The following is a 21833-nucleotide window of genomic DNA, read 5'->3' on the forward strand; positions in this document are numbered from 1 at the left end:
CTCAGGTCATGATCCCAGGGTCCTGGGATTGAGCCCCGCATTGGGCTCTCTGCTCAGCAGGGAGCCTGCTTCCTCTTCTCTCTCTGCCTGCCTCTCTGCCTACTTGTGATCTCTGTCTGTCAAATAAATAAATAAATAAAATCTTTAAAAAAAAAAGAGAATTAGTGGTTCAGTCAGTTAAGCGTTCGGCTCTTCATTCTGGCTCTGGTCGTGATCTCAGGGTCATGAGATCGAGACCCAGATCAGGCTCTCTGCTCAGTGGGGAGTCTGCTTGAGACTCTCCCTCCCTCCCTCTGCCCCTGCCCCTCCCTCCCTGTGTGTGCACGAGTTCTCGTTCTCTCTGCCTCTAAAATAAATAAATCTTTAGAGAAATAAAAAGAAAAAAAGAAAGATGTGAGTACCGCTTTGGAGACCTGGGGAAGAGCAGAAGTTCTCAGGCGTGATGGGAGAGGGGCTGGCGGGCGTCTGGAGGAACAGCGGCTGACACCTCGCCACACTGGGCGAAGGACACCCATGTGAAACAAGGCACGTGTCCTCCCCTGGGTGAACGGAAAACCAGCCAGGCCATGTCCCCCGACATCGCCCACCAGCGACAAATGGGAATGGCCCCAAGGGTCTCACAATGGTGAAGGAAGCTGTCCTCCGAGGCCCACTTTCTTCTCGGGCAAACTTCACAAAGCTGCTGTGAAAAATTTGTCGTGTCTCATTCCACTCACATGATGTCCTGGGAGGACAGAGCCACCGGCATGGGGTGGGCATGGGGGGGGGGCATGGGGGCGGGCGTGAGCGCTGCGGACAGGGTCTCCCATGGCATCTGAAGGGGTTCTCTGGGGGACAGGCTGGTGCGCTCACACAAATCCACACGCATGTTAAAACCCACAACACCCTGCACCCAAACAGCCACATGGCCTGTGCGATAATTTGAAAAACAAAACATATAAACTTAAAAACAAAATTTTCATAACAACCCAGGCTCAGAGAAGAGACGCACTCAGATCAAGAAAAAGTGGGCGGTCCTCCCGGTCAGTATTTCGTCCTAGGAAACATTATTTACACACATGGGACGGCGCAGGTCCAGAAGCCTGGCCTCCGCACCCACGGAGTCAGGTTGCTGCATACCAGCTCCCAGAGCACAGAGGCCCAGACACACAGCCTCACATGTGCACACACACTCACACATGCATACACTCGTGTGCACACGCATTCACATGTATACTCACATGTGCCTATGCACATGCACGTGTGCACACACGCACAGTCATGCACACACGGTCTCATTTGCTGGGATGTCACTTTTGTGACGTGGCTGCAGAGGGCTTTCCCTGGGGTGGGGGGAACGACGGAGAGCTGGGCTGGGTTGGGGGGAAAAATGGAATCTCTAAGCATAACCCAGTGCCTCGCCCACAAAGCCACCCCCAGACCCCGCAGCCACAGGCTGTCTGCACGCCTGTTTCCTCAGCTCCAAAACTGGGAACAGAAAGTCAAGACAGAAAGAGGAGGTGTCCAGGCCGCAGCACCCAGGGGACGAATATCAAGCCTCGGTGCCTGTCCTCACTGCGCCGTGCACCCTCACGCTCCCCAGGGGCAGCTAGACACGACTCGAGGGAGCCTGGTCCCCACCCCTTCGCGTGCATGTCTGCACAGAGCTGCGGGTCTGGCACGGAGAGCAGAGCTGCGTTCCAGTTCCCTGGCAGTGGTTTCTCCCCTAGCGGTCTGCAGATGAGGAAGCATCTTGCAGAGGACCGTGTCCAGGGTCAGTGGGGGTGGGGCTCCCTGGATGTCGCCTGCCGCCCCCATCCCCCGTGCTGCCTGGGGCTCCCTGAAGAATGAAACCTATCCCAGGGCCAGCCACGTAGACACAGTCGGAGCAGGGGTGAGTGGCAGGCAGATGGAGGCCCGCCCCAAATGTTTGCCATGTTGGGGGCTGACCCTGGCGCAGCACCACCACCCCGTGCACACTCCCCCAAGCACGCCTTCACGGCGCTGACCTTGCTCCTCCCTGGAGGCCTTGGCCTCGCCCGTGATAGAAGAGTCCAGACGGGCTGACATCCCGGGAACACAAACCCTCCTTCCTCTGAAACTTGGAATATTTGAGATTCCACAGGATGCCCCAATGAACTTTTCCAGAAATATTTCCTGAGCAGCAAATTCTTGACCCTCCTTTGAAATGCGTCTTCCTTCTGCTCTGCTTTTCTGCTGCCCTTTGCCAATTCCATGGCCCAGAAACCTCTCCGGTTCACAGGGAGGCCTGCATGCTTTTCAACCGCCTTTGCTGGAGGCCCTCGATGAAAGGCTGAGTTTTCAACCTCTGTCTGTCCCGGGGCCTCTATGGAGATGGATTCTGAAGGTGTCACCCACAAAGCACCTCCCACTAGAAGCCCTCCTGATTAACACCCAACCCTGGGGCAGAGACCTGGCTGGAGACCTGAATTGCCCTCTCCCTTTGCCTCCTCTTGGCCAGCTCCTATTCATCCCTCAATACACAGCTGTGGTTTCACGGCTCCCAGGCAGACTTCACCCAGGCCAGGCCTGTCTTTGGTGCCTCCTCTGGGCTCCCCCAGCCTCTCTTCTCCCCTCTGTCACAGCAGAAACACCATCCAACAAACTGGGGTCAGTCAACACAGTTCAAAACCCTGCTTCTCTTTTACTGGGTGACCTTAGGGAGGTTCCTTAACCTCTCTAAGTTCAGTTTCCTTGTCTATAAAACAAGACGCTAACATAGCCTCTAAGGATGTCTCAGGTGTTCAATAAGGTTATCTTTACAAGCTTCCTGGCACCATAGAAGGATGCTGTCGCTGACCATTGTCGTGGCCGTGCACGTGTGGCCCTCTCTCGGCTCCCCAGCTTCCCCGCTGCACCCAGTGCTCCTGGGGTCAGGAACCGAGTGTGGCCTGTGTGGCTGTTTGCATCTGCTGAGCAGAGCGAAACTGCACTGCCCGGAGACAAGGCTAGGACACGGGGAGGATTGCTGGAAGGAAGAGCAGCTTGGCCTTGGGGAAACGGGGCTCCGGTCCACGTGGCCACCCGGTTCCTTCCAGAGCATTCCTTTTCACAGTGGAAAGTCAGCCCTGGCAACCTCCCTTGCCGGAGGCGGAGACACAAACACCGGCCAGGAGAGGGCTCCTCCAGATGGGCTGGGGAACATCTCAACTGCATCCCGGCCCAGCGTGCTCTCCAGCCCACTGCAGTCACCCGGACCCCAGCATACAGGGTGGGACTGCTCAGTGTGGGAGGCCTGGCATACACCAGGGACACAGCCAAGCAGGCTCTACGGGGGAACCCAGGCCGGACACTTTCTCTCCTGAAAGTCAAAACGAGGAGGTTGAAATGTTGAAAAACCACCAGTTTTTTCAACAAGACCTCTTTAGCCCTTGCCATGTCCAGCCCTCAATAAGACGTGGAGGGTTGAGGGGGGCGGGGTTTGGAGACCCAGCCCCTGCTGTCCAGCTGGAATACCACCCACGTCCTGCCTGTGATCCCATCACTAAGATGGGAGCCAACGGGGCACAGGGGGCCCCCAGAGGGTCCATCCTCCTCACCCGCACACCAGGGGCTGCCCTACCCCAGGCCTGCCACCCCACCTAGCCCTTTGTGTCGAAGGCACGGTATCCTATGGCAAGGAGCCCCTATATGAATGCACATGGTCCTTCCGTTCACTTATCTTTCTGGGCCTCAGTTTCCTCATCTGCACAATGGGGACATGAACATTCCCCACCTCGCAGGGATGGTGTGTGGATTATCTCTGGGAGCAAAGAAGTCTTAATTAACCATGCGTTTTCGCCCTGTCCGAGATCTGTTGCAGCCAAGTGGGAGACCAAGGAATCAGGCAGAGGAGAATGGAAATGCATGATTAGCTTGTTGGTTAAAAGAGAACAAAAGGTTGGATTCAGAAGAAGGTAGCTTGATGGTGCAGCAATAATCACTTCCTAACAGCAGGCCCTGGGCTTAGGCTGCTGCCCGGCCAGCAACAGCAGGGACCCCCAGCAAGGAGCTGTCCCGAAGCCTGGCAGCCGGGAGAAGCCGCCACCCTGCACACCTGGAGTGGCCAGAGGGCGCAGAAACTGTGCCTGGGTGCACGGTGCGCTCCCGCGGGAAAGGATGCCGTCCTCTGGAGGGGGCCCAGCAAGGCTGGAGGCCAGAGCCCAGGAGGGTCCAGGAAGAGTCCCTTCTTAGGATCCTGGGTGTGGGAAGCTGCATTCTGCCACCCTCGTCCCGTCCATATATTCACACACATGGACAGGGTGTAGACAGAGCCAGGGGGGGACTTGGGGCACAGTGACCACTAGCTGTCATAGCGCTGGCCACCGGTAACTTCTCAACCCTAAGTGCATGTGTGCCAGGCATGGGGCTGGAAGCCGGAGACACAGCAGTCCTCAGAGCGCAGGCAGTCCTGCCGCCTGGGCCTCCAGCCCCTGTGCTCCTGGCTGGGGGTATCCGGTGAGCCAGCAGCTTCCTACACCCCAGTACCCTGCAGGGTCCTTGAAGGGACGCTGTGAGATAGTGCACAGCCCCCATGAGCATCCCTTCTTTTTCCCCTACCTCATGCAGTCCCCGGTTCCGGAGAATGGTGGGTGTTCGCAGATGTCTTTGATCCAGAGGAAGTTCCCCTCCACTCCTAGTCTGCTGAGAGTTTTTACCAAAAATAGGCACTGGCTTTTGTAAAAGGTTTTTTAGCTTCTTTTGAGATGATTCTGTTTTTTTGTTTTTTTTTTTCATGTTTTGCTTGTTAATGTGGTAAATTACTCTGGTTGCTTTTTTAATGTTAAACTGACCTTGCATACCTGGTATAAATTTGCTTCGGTTATATTAGCCTATTTACATATTATTGGATTCAATTTGCAAAATTTTGATTAAAGATTTACACCTACATTTATAACAGAGATTAGCTTCCGGTCGTCTTCTTCAGACATGAGGTCAGCTGGGACCCCAGATCCTCCTGTTTCTGCTTTGGCGTACTCTGTGTGCTGTGCGGTGTGTGTCTTCAGAGTCACAGTGCAGCTGCTACAGCTCCAACTAGCAGATCTGCATTCCAACCGAGAGGAAGGGAACAGCAAAAATTCGAAGGGGCGAGCACCTGCGGTCTGCACCCCCCCCCCGCCACATCCCTTAAGGAACATTCCTAGAGAATCCCTGGACTATGTCCACCTCCCTCTCATTGGCCCGTGCCCGCAGCTCTAGCTGACCCTGCTCTTCCCCCCAGCCTGTCTGCCGGGGTCACAATAGGCCCACCCCTTTCTCCAGCTCAGCTCCACACCTGACGCCTCACCTCCCCACCAGAGGAAGCCTGGCTCCTTCCCTAACCAAGGTTCCCCATCACTCCACACATGGGGAAACAGAGGCCTCTAAAGACGGGGACCCACCCAGGGGCACTCACAAAGTTAGTGACCCAGCAGGGCAACCAGGCCAGCCAGAGCCCTTGTAGGCACATTCCGTCTGGCTCTCTGAAGATGACATTTGGAGGGCATAATGGATGCCTCTAGGACCACCCAGAGAGTTGTCCCATGGTCAGTGTGCCAGGCGCCCTGAGCCCTCCGGAAATGTGGTTATTGTCTTACTTATGGTGAACACTCTCATTCCCTCCCCACACGTTTCTCTGACCCGACGCAGACCAGATGTGGCTCTGAGCCTCGGTTTCTGCGAAGGTTCTTCTTGTCTTCCCAGAAATCGCTGTCTGCCCTGCTGGGCTCTGGGAGTGCAGCCAGGCCACCCATCTCCTCCTCACCTGGGGCACACTAGGACACAAAATGGGACCTGAGGGCAAATGACATGACATGGGCAGGATCCACCCCACACCCCTTGTCAGGGTTGCAAAGAACCAAAGGAAGCCTTTGATGCATCCGGGGCTGCCCTGTCTCCTGCCCATTTGACAGGTGGGCAGCCTGAGGTCCCGGCTGGTGTGACCACAGGGGCCTGGCTACGAAGCCAGCTGTGAGAAGGGCCACCTGCCCCTGATGGTGCTCTCCTGGGCCTGGCTGTCCCTCCAGAGCCCTTACTCCCCCGGCCGTCTCCCCTCCTGGGTCAGGGTCCCCCAGTAGGCCCTCTGCCCCCTGCTGCCCTTACATGTGACTGAAGCCAGGTGGGCAGAAGCAGAGCCCTTTGCAAACACCAGCTGGCGCAGAGAAAGGGGTCCTTTCAAGGCAGAAAGTTTCCTGAATACGACTCAGTTCTTGGAAGTCACTTTTTCCTTCTCAGTCTGAGGAGAGGAAAGCAGCTCCCTGGGGGCCTGCTCTCCCTTGCTTCCTGCCAGAAGCCTGTGCCTCGTGGAAACCCAGAGAGCACGGGCTGCCTCCCAGGTCAGGCCTGCTGCTGACGTGGCCTTGAGCCTGGGCCACCATGGGAGAACTCAGGGATCTTCCAAGGAACCCGTGCTGGGAAGGGGCCGTTTAGGCCCAACTGCCCAGACCCTTGCAGTTGGCCTCCAATCTTGGGGAGCTTCCTGGGCAGGGGCTTGCCCCGCCTCTACTCTCATTTGACCCTTCAGCCCACAGATCTCCACCCCAGGGCTCCCCAACAGCCCTGCCAGCCCCTCCTTCCTTCCCTGCAAAGCCCGGAGGAACTGCCTTGGGCACCTACCTGGTACAGGTCAGAGCAGAAGAGTCTGACCCCAGTTACCCAGGAGTGCGTGGCTCAGCCCACAGCCTATACTCCTGTGCAGGCTGCTCCCTCCTGTAGTGGAAGACAGGCTCAGCGAAGGGGCACAGCCACAGCAGACTGTCCACGTCAGGGGACTCAGGGGACCTGGCCCATGTGCAGGTCTCACGTGGGGAATCAGAGGCCCAGGATCTGCACACAGAGGGTTGGTGACGGGGCTGGGACATGCCTGCCACTGCCTCTAGGGTAGGAGACCCCGCACTGCCCTTCCACATGGCCTGCTTCCGGAGGTGAGAGAGTTGCACCAGGGTCCGGATTCAACACGCTACAAGCCCCACCGGAGAGAGAGGAGTTTTGAAATAAATTTCTGGATGGAATCAGAGCTCCGGGAAACCTTCAAAAACTTCCTGGGTCTGCTGGAGGCTTCTGTCCTGTCTACCCTGTCCAACCGCTTCCTGCTCCCTCTGTCCTGAAAACCTGTAAGTAATTCAGGGGCTCCAGATTCGGCACCAACGCTGCCCCACAGATGGCTGCCTGGCAATCGTGACTGATCGCGGAGGACGTGGTGCTTTGTCTTGTTACGTTCATTCTCATCTCAGACAGCAGTGAAGTGGGATGGCACCTGCATCGAGAAGAGGCTTGGTCTGCACGCCAGTCCCTTGCTCAGAGTTTAAAGATCTTTTTTTTTAAATTTCTTTATTTGACAGAGATCACAAGTAGGCAGAGAGGCAGGCAGAAAGAGAAGAGGAAGCAGGCTCCCTGCTGAGCAGAGAGCCCGATTCGGGGCTCAATCCCAGGATCCCGAGATCATGACCTGAGCCAAAGGCAGAGGCTTAACCCACTAAGCCACCCAGGTGCCCTCGCTCAGGGTTTAAACACAGCTCTGGAGAGAGCAGACTCCAGAAATGGTGTTCGGGTAGTGCTGGTTACACTGTTACAAGGTTACAATATCGCAAATGTCCTTCGGGACCTCCAGGCAGAATCACACAGCGGGGAGCACCGAGCAGGTGGGATGTCTGTGGTTCAACAAGCCTCTTGTAGGACAAAAGGATGGATAGATGGGTGGTGTGTGACCTGGCAGGTCAGCTGCTCCCCTTGGTCTCCGAGTCTTCGTTTGTCCAGTGGAAGGGACTGCCTTGTTCACAGCACTGTCATGAGTGTTGAGCGAGAAGATGAATGGGTCGGACTCCGTGGGGCAGCTCGGACACCGTGGGGCAGACTCACACCCAGCAGCAGGGTGGGGACCTCCCCATGTGCGGGCTTTTGCTTCCCCCATCTCAAGGCCGGCCACAGCCCCCAGGAGAGAGCAGGGTGAGGCCCGGGCCTCAAACCTCCCGCAGGGGGCAGAGGGGTGGGGGGGATCCCAGCCCCGCACATGACGGCCAGTCACACAGCTTAACTCAGCACCGCTGCGCGGGGCAACCCAGTAACCTATCCCTTTGGAAACAGACTCGTAGGTACACACGTGTGAGGATAAAGAGAATCCTGCACTGAAGTGTGTAAGCATGTGTGTACGTGTGTTCTTCTATAAAGGAATGAGTAGATATACATGTCTATGCAATGCTTGATACAAGCCTGATATACATGTGTGTATGTGCATGTACACATACATTTATGTAAAGACATTAATTAATTTAATAACAATTATTTTATAATTTCATAATATAAATTATACTTACAATAAAAATATATTCATTATTTGTGCATAAAGGACTATGATAACATAGTCTTTTCTATAAATCTGTACATTGATAGATTCACACGAATGTATGTCCAGAGACATGCAGACGAGAACCGGTAAGAAACATACACATTGGAGACACAGTGTCCTGCCTCCCTGACAGACCCCTGACAAGGGGCCCCTGGGTATCTAAATGTCTTTTGATTCTTTATCTAGAAAGTAAAACAATAGCCCCCTCGAATTCTAGCAAAGGGCAGCACAAAACAGAGTTAAAAATGGCCCAATCCATCTCATCGTTTCCAAGGAAACCTAAGTTTATGTGTAACAGTCGTCATCAGAATTAATTTCCCATGCACTTCCATTGTTTCGATCTACTTGGTTCTAATGACAAATGTAGGGTAACTAAATCCAGAAGATGATGTAAAGTCTTCACATATAAAGAAGGATCGTAGGAATTTTCTTTTTTGATCTGTTTTAATTTACATGATTACGTTTGTAACAGAGCGGCTTTGAAGATGGCGAGGCAGAACCGCACAGTTTCCAATTCAGCAACTGGGATCTAGACATCACAGACTCAGGTGTGTACTTTCCTGGAGTGGATAATAATCAACCACATTTGTTGAAATGCCAACATTAAAAACTAAGCTTATTTGGCCATTCATCGCCATTTAAACTTGGGGTGACAGTGTGGAGAGAGCTGTTCAACACTCACTTGGGGGACAGGCAAGAGGAAGAGTGGGAGAGCCCTGTCCCCAGCCCAGCCTGGCCGCCCCTCTGGGAACTCCCTCCTGGCCCCAGGGCCCCCATGCCGGGTGGCCTCCTTTGGGGAGGGCACGTGGAGATGGAATGGGGAGTCAGACCCCATTTGGTCTGTGGGGACCCACACTCACCCTTGGGGACATGAAACCGGAGACCCTGCAGACATCTGCCCCCTTCACTCCAGGCACATGGGGACAGCACTCTGCGCTCCTAGGACTTGGGACGTCTGAGGCTCTAAAGGCCCTTTTTTGGAGTTGAAGGAGCCCAGATCCCCCTTCACTTTCATCTTTGCCTGGAAACGACTTTCTCTCTGAGTGGCAGGGGAGGGTCCAGGCAGCTGAACACACAGCGGTCAATCGGGAGTGGGCTCTCAGGTGGCCCACCCAGACAGGGTTCCTGGCCTCTGTGGGAGACCCTGCCAGCAGGCCCTAAGCCGGAGGCTGGCACAGTCGGTGTTAAAGACTTTTCTCATCTCCCCTGCCCCGCCCTGAGCCCCGGGCTGTTTTCCTGGAGTTTCTGTCCCGTTAAGAGTGTCCCTTCTTCTGTATGATTATTGATGGTTTGCTCCTGTCCCTTATAGTAACAACCAAACCCAGAGCCAGGGCCACCCACTACTGTACCTGCACGCCCCCCTCCCCCCCAGGGAGACAGTCCAAGAGTGAGCCGCCCACCCAGACGCCCAGGCCCATGCTCTCGTAAGCAGACATCCCAGGAAGGATCCCCACGTGTGCATGCGTGTGGCAGGGGCAGTGGGAAGGGGTCCATCCTCCACCCACCACCCTGGCCAGATCCTCCACATCCTTGTCCAAGACGAGGTCTCTGCGCCATGAGCTTGAGCTGTGGCCCACACCCCAGGGCCTCTGTGTGGTCACTGCTGGACAATGTTCTACGGGGGATCACTCCTGACCTGCCCGGCCTCTTCAGGAGGGAGCGCTGTGCCCTGCCCGGTAATACTTCGGCGTTCCCCTAGTGCATCTTTCTGATGGAGTTAGCCACATCCATGGAAAATGTCAGAGGGACTGAGCATGCCCTCAGTATGTGTGACTACATTATCATCATGTCCGTCCCCCCTGAATATGCAACAGTCTTAAGGGCCCAGAAACATGCCGCATTCCTCTTTAGAGCTTCTGTATCCGATATGACACAGGGGTCACAGTCGGCACTCAGCAAATGGTGGGTGGATGGATAAATGGAAGCATGGATAAATACATGAGTGGGCAGGTGGACGCGGGACGGGTGGGGGATGGCTGGGCGGGTGGACGAGGGATGGGTGGCTGAAGGAAAGGGAGGAAGACAGGACGGGTGGTCGGATAGGTGAGCCATGGAGCAAGCCGGCAGTGAAGGCTGAGCACACCTCGGGTAAAGATAAAGGAGAATGAGGGCAACAGTGCACACATCCTCTTCACAAAGAACTAAGTCCATTTATTTGCTAACTGATGGGAAATAACAGGAGTTTTGATGTGGAAACAGACTCGTGGACCCCTTGGGTGCAGCCCACCTGATAAAAAAAAGCCTGTGGGGGCCGTGTGTCTGGCTTCGGTCCCTCCAGACTGCAGGATCTGCAGGGGCCTGAATGTGGGTCTTAATGGAGACCCCTGGAGGCCATCGGTCCTTGGGAATGGGTTCTGAGGGCCACTGTGCTCCCCCACTCTGAGGAGACACGCTCCATCCTTCCAGGACCAACCCACCCTGCTCCCTTATTCTGATGGCTGTCCTGGAGGGTCTTCATGATGCTCTCCGAAATGGTCTTTCATCTGCATTGCCAGTGGGCGCCTGTGGGCATCCCACCTTGACCCAGACATGGGGAGCCTCCATTCTTCGTCCCACGCCCCCAGACTCCCCCGGTGTCTCCGTGGGGCTCCAGACGGAAACATTGCAGGGCCTGGAGGTGTCCTCCAAGACATGTCCCACGCCCCCTCCACCACCACCACCGCAGGGATGGCAGGGGACTGCGGACATCCCTGGAGGTCTGGGGTGAGTGTGAAGCCAGAGGTCTGGTTCTGGCCCCAGTCGTGTGGCTAAGTTCCTGCACTCAGCTTTGGGCTGTCCCTTTTTCCACAAGATGGGGTTACCGACGCCATGTCAGGGGTTCACAGTGACATGTCAGGGCCTCAATCAGAGTAGAACAAAGAAGTGTTCACCAGAGCAACAACACTCCTTCCAGAAGCTGAGAGCTTGTCCTGAGGTGTGTGCCCCCCACCCCCAGGAGCCTGACCTCCAGAATGGGAGGACTGCCCCAGGTCCATCCCCCGGTTCTTTCCACAAACCTGGCCAGCCCCTCCCCAGGTCTCAAAGCCCCACCAGGACCCACCCAGTGTCTGCAGCTGACCCCTCTAAGAGAGGCAGGGGTCCAGGGGCAGAGCCAGTGCCCTCCAGCCAGTCCCAAACAGGCCCCAGGGAGGGATTCAGCGCCCCTACCCCACAGCCCATGTCAGCAGATACCGAAACTCTTATCTGGGGCCAGAAAGAGACTTCTAGCAGCATCTCGGTGCAGAGTGACCCCCACAGGGTAAATGGGGCCAACCAGGGGCTGTACTTCCAATTTGAGCAACTCCCTGCATTCAAGTCAGACGAAAGCCTTCTTGTGCATCCAAATCCTCGAGGGAAATGACCATGCTGAGGGAGGGCTGTTAAGATCCTGTTAAGACCGGGCCTCCCCATGGAGGGTGTTGCCTCCCAGTCAGAAGCTCCAATATCGGGTACACACCCCACATGCACCCATCTCTCTGAGCCCGGGATTCTGCATCCGTGAGAGGGGATCGGACACACCACCGCAGGGTGGACACCCTGGGTGTCCTGACCAGAGCTCCCCTCCCCCAGCAGCAGGGGGGCTGGCTGACTCACAAGTGCCCCTTCAGAGGAGAACTGCCCTCTGTCAGTGCCTCCCCTGAGGGCCGCCCCCGCCCCAACCCGGAGCACATGCAGGCATGCCTGATGGCTCCTTTCACGCTCCAGAGCCCCTGGGTGGAGGGCGGGGACCAGGCTGCCTCCAACAGAGACCCTGCCTCATCCTGAGAGCATCCCCAGCAAATCCCAAAGCCACAATCCTTGCCTCAGGCTCTGCTTCTAGGGGACCTGGGTGCAGAAAGAGCCAACCCCTGTCCAGGGTCTCCCCCATGCCTTCTGCCACAGTCAGCCCAGATGCTGCAGCCCTCAGTCATCCTTTCTCTCGGGAGGGGCCTGGGGGCACCTGCCTTTGCCCCCGCTCTTTCATGGGGGAGGGCACCTCAGCACCATGCAGAAACCCAGCTCCAATGGCTAGAGTGGGATTGAAGATCTCATTGTGTTTTCAGGTTACCCGAGAGCTGCGATTACAAAATCTCAAATTTATCTGTGCTCTGTTTTCTGATTTCCATGGAAACGCCACAGGCTCTCTGTCATCAGCTGTGGGAGGAGTGGCTGGCTGGGCGCCCCCAGGCCCTGCCCCTGCCAGCCCTTTGGGGGAGCGTGGTGTAAGGAGAGGCCAAGCAGGGAAAGGGGCTGAAAGTAGGTGTCACCCAAGGACACCCCTGCTTTACAGGCGAACACTCTGAGGCTCGGGGAGGGGAACAGACTTGTCCCCGAGTGCAGAGGAACCGTCTCAGGACCCACTGGGAACGGAACCCTGGGGACACGTCGTCCCATGCGTGCAGCCATCACCTCACGTTAGGGCCAATGTCCCCGTGTCCTCGTTGCAGCAATCACATGGCCACAGTAGGGTCAGCCGGACCCTGGTGGCTGTGATCATACACTTGAGGGACAGGCTCTGTGAGCGGCTGCCTGCACGTGGAGGTAGCTCGGAGTGGCCCTTGTCTTGGTCAGAGGCCTCTCCTCGGGCTAGGGAGTCTGGTGAGATGTGGCCAGGAGTTCCTGTCCATCCCACAAGGCCAACAACGACCAGCTGGCTAGTGATGGCACAACTGCTGGGACTGTCCCCTGCCTGCCTCACAGGCCCAGTTCTCGCCCCAGGGCTGCCTTGGAGTCCCGTGTGGACAGAGCAGATGCCCCCGACTCCCGAGAGCGCGCTGGGCAGAGCGTTTTCGGGAGTAGACCTCCACCTCCTGGTGGATTCAAACTGGGGGCCAGTGGTGCAGACCGTGGACATGCAGGCTCGTTCTCGGGCCCTCAGGGTCTGCGTGCTTCTGTTCACTGACCAACAGCCCTGCTTCAGGTTCTGGGTGGAGTGGACAAGGGCGGGACCCCAGACCCCCAGGCAGGGGGCACCTCACACCCCAAGTTAACTCTTCCTGGATGTTGTAACAGACACGAACTCTAGTTTAGCCAAACAAGAGAGAGAGAGAGAGAAAGAGAGAGAGAGAGGGGAAGGAGGAAGGAGATGGTGTCACAGAACCCACAGCCAAGCATGGCTAGGGAGCTCAGGGACCTTCTAGAACCAGGCAGTGTAGGAGCCTATGGGACTCTGTTTATCACTTATGCATCTCTCAGGGATTTGGCCTGGTCCATTCTAGGTGGAATCACAGGACAGAGTAAATCCCCACCCACGTGACCCCAGGGTTTCTGACCGGCCAGGCCTGGTCCCTCTGTTGTGACCGTGTGGGCGAGGCGTGCGGTGGAGGGACTGTCACTGGATCCCGGAGCAGGCGGTGCCCCTGGGAGAGCAGGGGGTAGAGGGGGGTGGAGGGGGGTGGAGGGCGGGGCCCCCCACAGGCCCAGGCCAGGCTGGGGGAATCAGCATGGCCACAAGTGTCTATAGCGAAGTGGGTTCCGATGGGGAAGCTTTCTCTGGCCAGTCTCAAGGGAAGGCCGGCCACACTGTACTGGGGGGCTCCACAGAGGCAGCCCTGGCCCCCCAGCTGCAGCCAGGCCCTGGGTGAGCCCAGACGGAGGGCAGGCTGCCTGGCTGACCAGGCAGCACTTCTCTTGTGGAGCAAGACGGAGCTTGAGCTGTGGTTGTTATTCCTGCCAACAAACGGCTCCTAGTTCTCCACGCTGGGCCTCTGCGGAGCCTCGGTGGGGCGGGCGCCAAGCAGGCGAGGATCCACAGAGGAAGTGCACACGCAGCACTTGGCCGGCCCACAGGGACCCCCAGGCGGAGGGAGGGACCCCAGGATGGAGCAGAGCCAGCTCTGAGGTTACATCGGGTGAGTCGGCGTGGAGTCTGGAGCCGTGCCCTGGCCGAGCCCCGCTGGCTGTGGAGAATTGTCCTGACTCCCTTCCAGCCTGGGCAGCGGAGCTGCAGGCTCTGCCACCAGCGCCAAGGTCTGGCAATTCCACAGGCTGGTTAGGAAACCGGGTGTTCCAGGCAATGCTCTCTGGGGCCCCTGAGGGTTTGTTTCACTGCTCGGCTGGAGGAACCTCTTTGCGCTGAGCTGTCGGCGGGGTTCAGCATCAGGGGTGCCCCTCCTGGAGCTGTGGGACACCCCCCGTGGCTCCAGATCTCAGGGAGGTCCTAGGACATCGCGGGGACCCCATATCTTCATCTGGGACCCACGAGAGCAGGGAGAGCCCTTTCTCCTGCACTCCAGCGAGACAGCCCAGATCCAGCGCTGGGCTGCCATCCACTGTGTGGCCTTGGGCAAGTGTCTCAGCCTCTCTGGGTCTCTGATTCCTCCTCAGTGTAAAGACTGAAGGTGAGGACACCCTCTCTTGGGGGTTGTGTGAGGATGAAAGGCAATCCAAAGCAGGGGACAGGGTACATGTTACCTGCCTCTCTGACACTGTGACCTCAGCCCTCCCTCCACTGCTTCTCCAGGGCCACAAAGAAAGCCCAGGAGGGTTTCTGTCCACCACCCCTTTTACAGGTGAGAAAGCACCATCCAGTCCTCCACCCAGGAGAGCAGCCCACGACCCACATATACAGGGTGGATGAGTGCGGGCAGCAGAAGTCGCTCTGGGGGCATGCTCTCTGCTCCTCACCGGGGCCCCGCGCATCCCTTCTCCTCATGGACCCTCCTGTGGACCACAAACTCTGCCCCTCTTGGCTTGGATCTCCACCTGAGTGAGTCTGGTGCTTTGAGCCAGACTGGTTCAGGTCCTCAGGCTGGGTCCCTTCGGGCAGAGTCGGAGCAGGAGCGCTCCCTTCCAGGGGCTGTGGGCTGGCAGGTCTCACATTGTGATTTATAATATGAAATATATATTTGGTCTTCGTCCATCCTGGCACAGAGCCCCCAAAACTCTTGGGATCTCTCAAGTTCTGACAGTGACAAAAGTGTCTTGTTGTGTGAATGAGGTGACCTTTGAAAAGTCCCCTGAGGTCCCAGGGGGCTGGTTGCCAGGGAAACCAATCACGAGATTGGAGGGGGGTCCAACTCTCAGTATCCCCCTCAAGCCTCAAGGGCACAGTGGCTGGAGACTGAGGCCCAGGAGCAAGGCCCGGGATTGGATTCGTCAGGCCCATGGGCACGTGGGCGAGGATTGGGGCCAGTAACCGTGGGTATGCAGGGACAGGATGGCACTTACATGGGGAGCCTCTCTCCCATCTGGGGGCTCTGAGCGATGTCCTCTTATCACAAATCAGTGACCCCGGCACACGACACACTGGGCAAGGCTCCACAAGCTCCTCCAGCCAATGGTCAAACCCAAGGAGGGGGCTGTGGGACCCCTGGATCCACGGGCAGGCGGTCAGAGTGCGGGTGACTGTGGGGCCTAAAGTGGGGGGGGGTGGCCCCGTGGGACTGAGCCCTTCCCCGTGGGGCCTGATGGCACCTCCAGGAAGAGTAGGTTGGGGCTAAGTTAGACTGGGGGGGATCTCAGCCAGGGTCCATGGAGAACTGAGCTAATTGCTCGGTAGTACAGGAAACAAAACCTCCACTGGTCAGCCTGGGAGGTGGGTGGAGTGGTTGCTCGTGTCAACTTATGGAAGGGATCGGGGCGGGGGGGACAGCCTGCAGCCTGGGGCAGGGGGACACAGCCACGGCATCCGGGACCCGGGTCAAGCCGCACCACTGCTGATGGCTGAGGAAGCAGAGACCCAGCGGGAGGCTGGTCACCAGGACCCGTACAGGCCTGGGAGCATGTGTCTGCAAGGATGAGGACCAAAAGGCTTGTGCCCACCCACACTGGGACGCACATAGCAGCGGCCCTGAGGCCCCTGTCCTTCCCCGAGCATGGGCAGGCCTGCTCCTCACATCTCGCCAATGGGGTCCATGGGGGGACACGTGCCGCTCCCACGGTCACGGGGCACGGCACTGAAAGAGGTCAAGCCGGACTCTCTGCCTTGGGGCTCCCAAGAAGCAAGTGGCCCCATCCGGAACTTGACTCCTCAAGCCAAGCAAGGGCAGCCTCTGGCCAACAGCCGGCGAAGAACGGGATCTGCCAATAATCTCAGGCTTTAACACACAGGTTCTTCCCCAGCCGAGCCTGAGCGGAGACCCCGTCCCCTGCCGACTCGTGTATAGCCTGGTGTGGTCCCGAGCGGACGACTCCCGCCGCAGCTGACCCAGGGCTCCTGGGAGGGGACACATAATTCCTGCTCTAGGCTGCTTGGTTCATGGCTCCCAGCCGTAGATAAAAGACAGACGGAGGGGTCCTTATTGCCCACCTGACCCGTCTGTGGGAAACACGCAGGCGTGGCCAGCCAGCGCCACAGAGAAAAGTCAGGCATGTGCCCCGAAGTCATGAGGACACTCCAGGGATACACTCAGGACTCAGGGAGCGTGTTCTAAAAATACGCCCGTTAGCCTTTGTGGTCAACAGACAGGACTCTGAATTTTCAAGGTTGAACCATTTTGGAGAAGACCATGGCAGGCTTATCAGAACAGACGGATTCTCTCTCTGAAGACAGCGTCAAGAACCCCTCTGTCGACACGGTCAAGTGCTGTGTAAAGACCCAGTGGTGTTTCCCTCTAGGAGAGGCAGGAAACCTGGATGTCCGGCCTGGGGCTGTCCCACTGGCACCCAGAACCTAGGCAGGGGGCCTCGCCCATGTGGCCTTCTGGAGCCCAGGATGGGGGAGAGCTTTGCCTGAGACCACATTGCAAGTTGGAAGCATGAAAGGGAGGAGACTCCAAGTCTCCACAGCTGGGTTTCACACGGCCTAGAGCTCCACCCAAACACCTCCATTCCCAGACACAGACTCTAAATCAAGAGGCACTCTGGAGTTCATACCCCCAAAAAATATCAGCAGGGAAAACCATCACCCAGCATCCCTGCCAGATAATCCTGCAGCTTCCACTTACACACCCCTGGCAACAGGATGCTCACTACCCAAAGGCAGTGTGTTCTACTTCTCATCAGTAGATGGCCCAAAAGTGTTTTATGGACTGGGCAGAAATCTGCCCCCATCCATGTTCCTGAATTCTGTGAAGTCTCACAGTGGAGGGTGGCACAGAACATGCCATTTTGTCCTCCACTTGAGGCCCCTGGGATGGCCGCTTCTCCCCGAGCTGAGCTCCTCCACTCGGCCCCAGCCACTCCTCCTCAGCATGGTTGCCTCCCCAGCCCCTCTCCAGCCCTCAGAAGGCCCCCCCGGAGCTGCCATGAATGGTCAGGTCAGCAAGGGAGCCAAGAAGGAGCACCTTCCCAGAGGGCTGGATTCCTCTGGGTTTGGAGGAGTAGGAACTTGGCAAGCAGAGGGAGGAGCTTTTCCAGGCAGAGAGAAGAGCATGTGAAAAGGTGTGGAAATGCAGCATTTCCCTCCCCAACTCACACCACTGGACAAGTCAATCGCAGCTGCTGAGCTTGCTGGTTTCACCTCAGGGGTTCTGTGAGCAGAAGCCCCACAATCTGCATTTCCAAGACTCCCAGGCCAGGCCCACACTGTGTGTCAGATCACACTTGGAGCAGCAAAGAAAGGACTGCAGCTCTCTGCATGTGCGGCCATGTAAATTTGAATCATAATTACTAAAGCTAGAGGGGCCATTCCTCAGTTACAATGGCCACATTTCCAGTGGCTGGTGACCAGGTCGGCACACCAGACAGTACAGCTTGTGGGTATCCCCACCGTTGCAGAAGCTCACGCAGGGCCAACTCTACCATCAACAACTAGAAACCTGGTGAAAACAGATGTCTGAAGGCATCAGACAATGATCAGAATCAGGTGTGATGAGGGGAGGGGTATATCCCTGACAGAAGGGGTGCACATGGGGTGATGTACATCGAAGACACCGTCTGGACCACGCAGCGTATGGGGGCAGAGATCAGGCAGAAAGCTGTGGTCTCACCACCCCAAGGAGTCCATGCATGGGGTTTAGGGTTGCCAAAATAACTGGAAATTGAGGGGAAATCACCCCACAATCTGCATATGAGCTCCCCTGAAACCCTGGCGGGAGCAGGCCAAAAGACCAAGAGGGTCTGGATGGGAGCTGGACATGAAGCTGAGCAAGGCTCATGTGTGCCTGCATGTCACGGGGGACACTGTATGGGATTCAAGTCCTGCAACTTCCCCCTGAAACCCCAGAAAGGCCCATCTTAGCAGGAAGGCTTGTCCCAGGACTGGAAGGTGGGCAAACCAGAAACAGATCGGCCTTAACAAAGCCTGATGCCAAGCCTCCACCAAGTCAAAGCGATTCACTGACAAATTAAACAGGCACTAAAACAAAACTCAGCACTCTTCGTAGGAAGACAACAGAGTTCAGGATCCTATGATACATCACCCACAATATCCATTATACAATAACAGCAAAAAAAATTCTCGTCATATGAGAAATAGGAAAATGTGACTCATGGTCAAGAGAAAAAACAGTCAATAAAAACAGACCCGGAGATGGCCCAAATGTTGGGTCTGGCCAGAAAGGACATTAAACCTGATGGACAGAGGCTGAAGAAATGGGAAGTTTCAGAAGTTCAGAAGTTGTTTTGTAAAGACAAAAACTATGATATCTGAAATTTTGAAAAAATATATATCATTGAATGGGATTAACAGTATATTGGATGCAACACAAGAAAGGACCAACAACTTAGAGACCAGTTAAGATAGAAGTCACGTGTTAGAAACTGAGACACGTGTTAGAAAAAGGTTAAAAAGTAAACAGACTCAGTGACCAGGAGAGGTGGTGTCAAGTGATTGTTAATACACACACTGGAATTCTAGCATCAGACACTGAGAGGAATAGAAAGAGCTGTACGGAATATTGGCTGATTTTTTTCCCCCCAAACTTGATCAAAAACAGCAACCCAGGGATTTAGAAAGCATACCCATGCAAGATAAATAAAAGAAAATCACACCTCATGCATGTTACACACAACAGCTGAGAACCACAGATAGGGAAAAAATTCTAAAAATCAGCCACAGATGGAGCATTCATTGCATACAGGGGTAAAACAATGAAAACCACAGTTAACCTCTTACCAGAAACCTGGGCCAGAAAAAGATGGAATGACATCTTCAAAGAGCTAAAAGAAAAACACTGTCAAGCCAGAATGTTATATGCAACTATAAAATACCTTTCAAGGGGCGCCTGGCTGGCTCAGTTGTTAAGTGTCTGCCTTCGACTCAGGTCATGATCCCAGGGTTCTGGGATGGAGCCCCACATCAGGCTCCCTGTTCATCAGCTCCCTCTCCTTCTGCTGCTCTGCTGCTTATGCTCTCTCGCTTTCTCTGTCAAATAAATAAAATCTTAAAAAAAAAATACTTTTCAAAAATGAGGACCAAAAAAAAAATGTCATTTTTCAGGCAAACCAAAGATAGATGATTAGATCACCAACAGACCCTTGCTGCACGAAATGCTAAAGGAAGATCATCAGGCTGCAAGGAAGTGATACTAGACAGAAATTGGTATGGACAGAAAGGAATGTGAAATACAAGAAATGGTAAATATGTGGGTAAATATAAAATTTTTTCCTTTTAATGTTTAAAAGTCAATGGACTGTTTCAGGCAACAGCAACAACACTGTGCTCCTAGGTTTACAACATGAGAAATAAAATGCCTGATAACAACAGCACAAAGAACAGGAGGATGTAAATGGCATGACGTCACTGGGGAGGCTTCTGCCTATTCTGGAAGTGGCTTTAATATTGATCGAAGGTAGACAATGACATGTGAAGGACATGAACTGTAAATCCCGACCAGCCACTAGAAATGCAATGTAAGGGACGGTAGAGTGCATGCCAGGTTGTGACTCTTCCGGGGACCACCCTTGCCCTGCTACCCCCAGCCCGGCCACCCAGGATGGCCTCTCTCTTCCTGGAATCCAGCCTGGCACTGCCAGGACACGGGGCCCTGCTCCAGCACTCCTGCCCATCCAGCACCCCTTGGCCCTTCTGGAAGGAACCACCTCCATTCCCCGTGCCAACTCAGGGCATGGCCCACCAGAGGGGCTTTGTTAAGTGTTTGCTAAACACCTGGCCCAGGGCAATCTTTCCACTCCCACTCAGGGTACGGCTCCTTCCCCCCACCCACAGTGTGCTCCAGCTGTCCAGCAGCACCCCAGCCATACTGGCCTTCTAGTCCCCCCCGTTCCCCGCACCATGTGGGCGGCTCAGGGGGGAGACCACGGAATCACACAAGACGGCAGATGCTCCGCAGCCCCTCACCTGGATAAATCATTGAGGGAGAGGGGGCTGGAGGCCAGCCACAAAGGTTGCTGTGGCCTCTTTGTATTAAAAGTCCCTAGACTGCTAATTACCCAAGAAGCCCTAGAGGCCAGGTCCTCCGGGAGCAACAAAGGCCAGATGGATTACTGTGTGGTTTCAAGTAGCCTCCCAGCTGTGGCCCTGCGTGATTCACCTCCGTTCATTAGAGGAGCCGCCAGGTCCATTCATTAGAGGAGCCGCCAGGATGAAGGGCCCAAAGGTCTAGGGTTTGATGCGCCACCGTGACTGACACACAAGAGCCAGGGGGCCAAGCTCCTGCCTGGGGCCCGGCCGGCAGAGCCCTCAACAGCTGCTCTCGTGTCTTCCGCTGTTTCCAGATGTCTCGCAGACAAGGATGCTTCAGCACCGACACGGGGAGGCCAGCAGCACGAGCCCTAACTGGCAGATGAGACGCCAGTACCTGACCAGTTAGGCCCCCGGGTGCCCCCTCCAGTCAAGGACCTTGCTAGGGAAGAACCTCCTGGAAGAAGCCATAGCCAGATTGGAACCCTGCCCCCGGTAGCTACTCACCATGACTTTGGGCAAGTCACCTGGCCTGAGGGACAGCCTGCTCGCTGTGGCACTGGGTCACTGACACACCACAGGGTGGCAGGGTTTAAACACAACAGTGGGTATACTCTGTCGTCAAGAGCAACAGGGCTGGAGGCACCAAGGGGGTACCCTCTGTGGGCCATCAGTCTCTCACCACCTCGGGCCTTGCCAAAGCTGTGTGTCCCCACTGGACCCAGGGCCACGAAGATGGTGTGCCAGGTCGTGCCAAACAACCATGGAAACCGTTTCGGAAGTTAGAGCCTGGTGACAAGAAGTCAACCAGGAGCTGGGAGACCCACGATTCACCCGACTTAAATATGTTTCTCATGCGATGCCTCTCCCTGACCACAAAGCCCATGAGAAACCCCCCAGGGAGGTGCCGGCCCACTCTGAACTCTCAGCCTCTCCGGGCTGGGCTGTCCCCCTGACACAGGGTCCTCCTGCAGGGGCCCTGGGTCAGTTTGCTGTGACACCTGTGCCCCTGCGTGGTGGCCCTCAGTGGGCAGAGGAAAAGAGAAGCACAGTGTCATCTTCCAATCCCCTTTGAGGGGGTGACAGGCCTAACAGGGAGAGGTAAGTGGGGGTCACCTCAGAGGTGGGAGTGGACCTCTGCTGGCCAGGGGCACAGAGCAGGTAGAGGAGGGTAGAGAGGCTAGAGGCCACTCCCCTGTCCATGCCCCCAGGACCCTCCCTGGGGGACTCTTCATCACTCCCATCCCGTACTCTCCAGCCACACAATCCTGTGGACATGTGTGCTGTGATGCCACATGAGTGTAACGCTATATGCGACAGTGACCT

General features: G+C 56.0%; 1 protein-coding gene across 1 annotated transcript in view; it reads right to left on the minus strand.

Moving 5' to 3' along the window:
• Positions 1-7404: 7404 nt before the first annotated feature.
• TRMT44 (tRNA methyltransferase 44 homolog) overlaps positions 7405-21833 on the minus strand; it is a 39301-nt gene continuing 24872 nt past the window's right edge. Inside the window, exons 11-12 of the mRNA XM_047718748.1 lie at positions 8756-8862; positions 7405-7739 (exon numbers count right to left, since the gene is read on the minus strand). Of these exons, the coding sequence (XP_047574704.1) occupies positions 7674-7739; positions 8756-8862 (173 nt within the window). The 3' untranslated portion in view covers positions 7405-7673. The remainder of the gene's footprint in view (positions 7740-8755; positions 8863-21833) is intronic.

Source organism: Lutra lutra, chromosome 2 (genome assembly GCF_902655055.1).
Source record: "Lutra lutra chromosome 2, mLutLut1.2, whole genome shotgun sequence".
Lineage (NCBI taxonomy): Eukaryota > Metazoa > Chordata > Mammalia > Carnivora > Mustelidae > Lutra > Lutra lutra.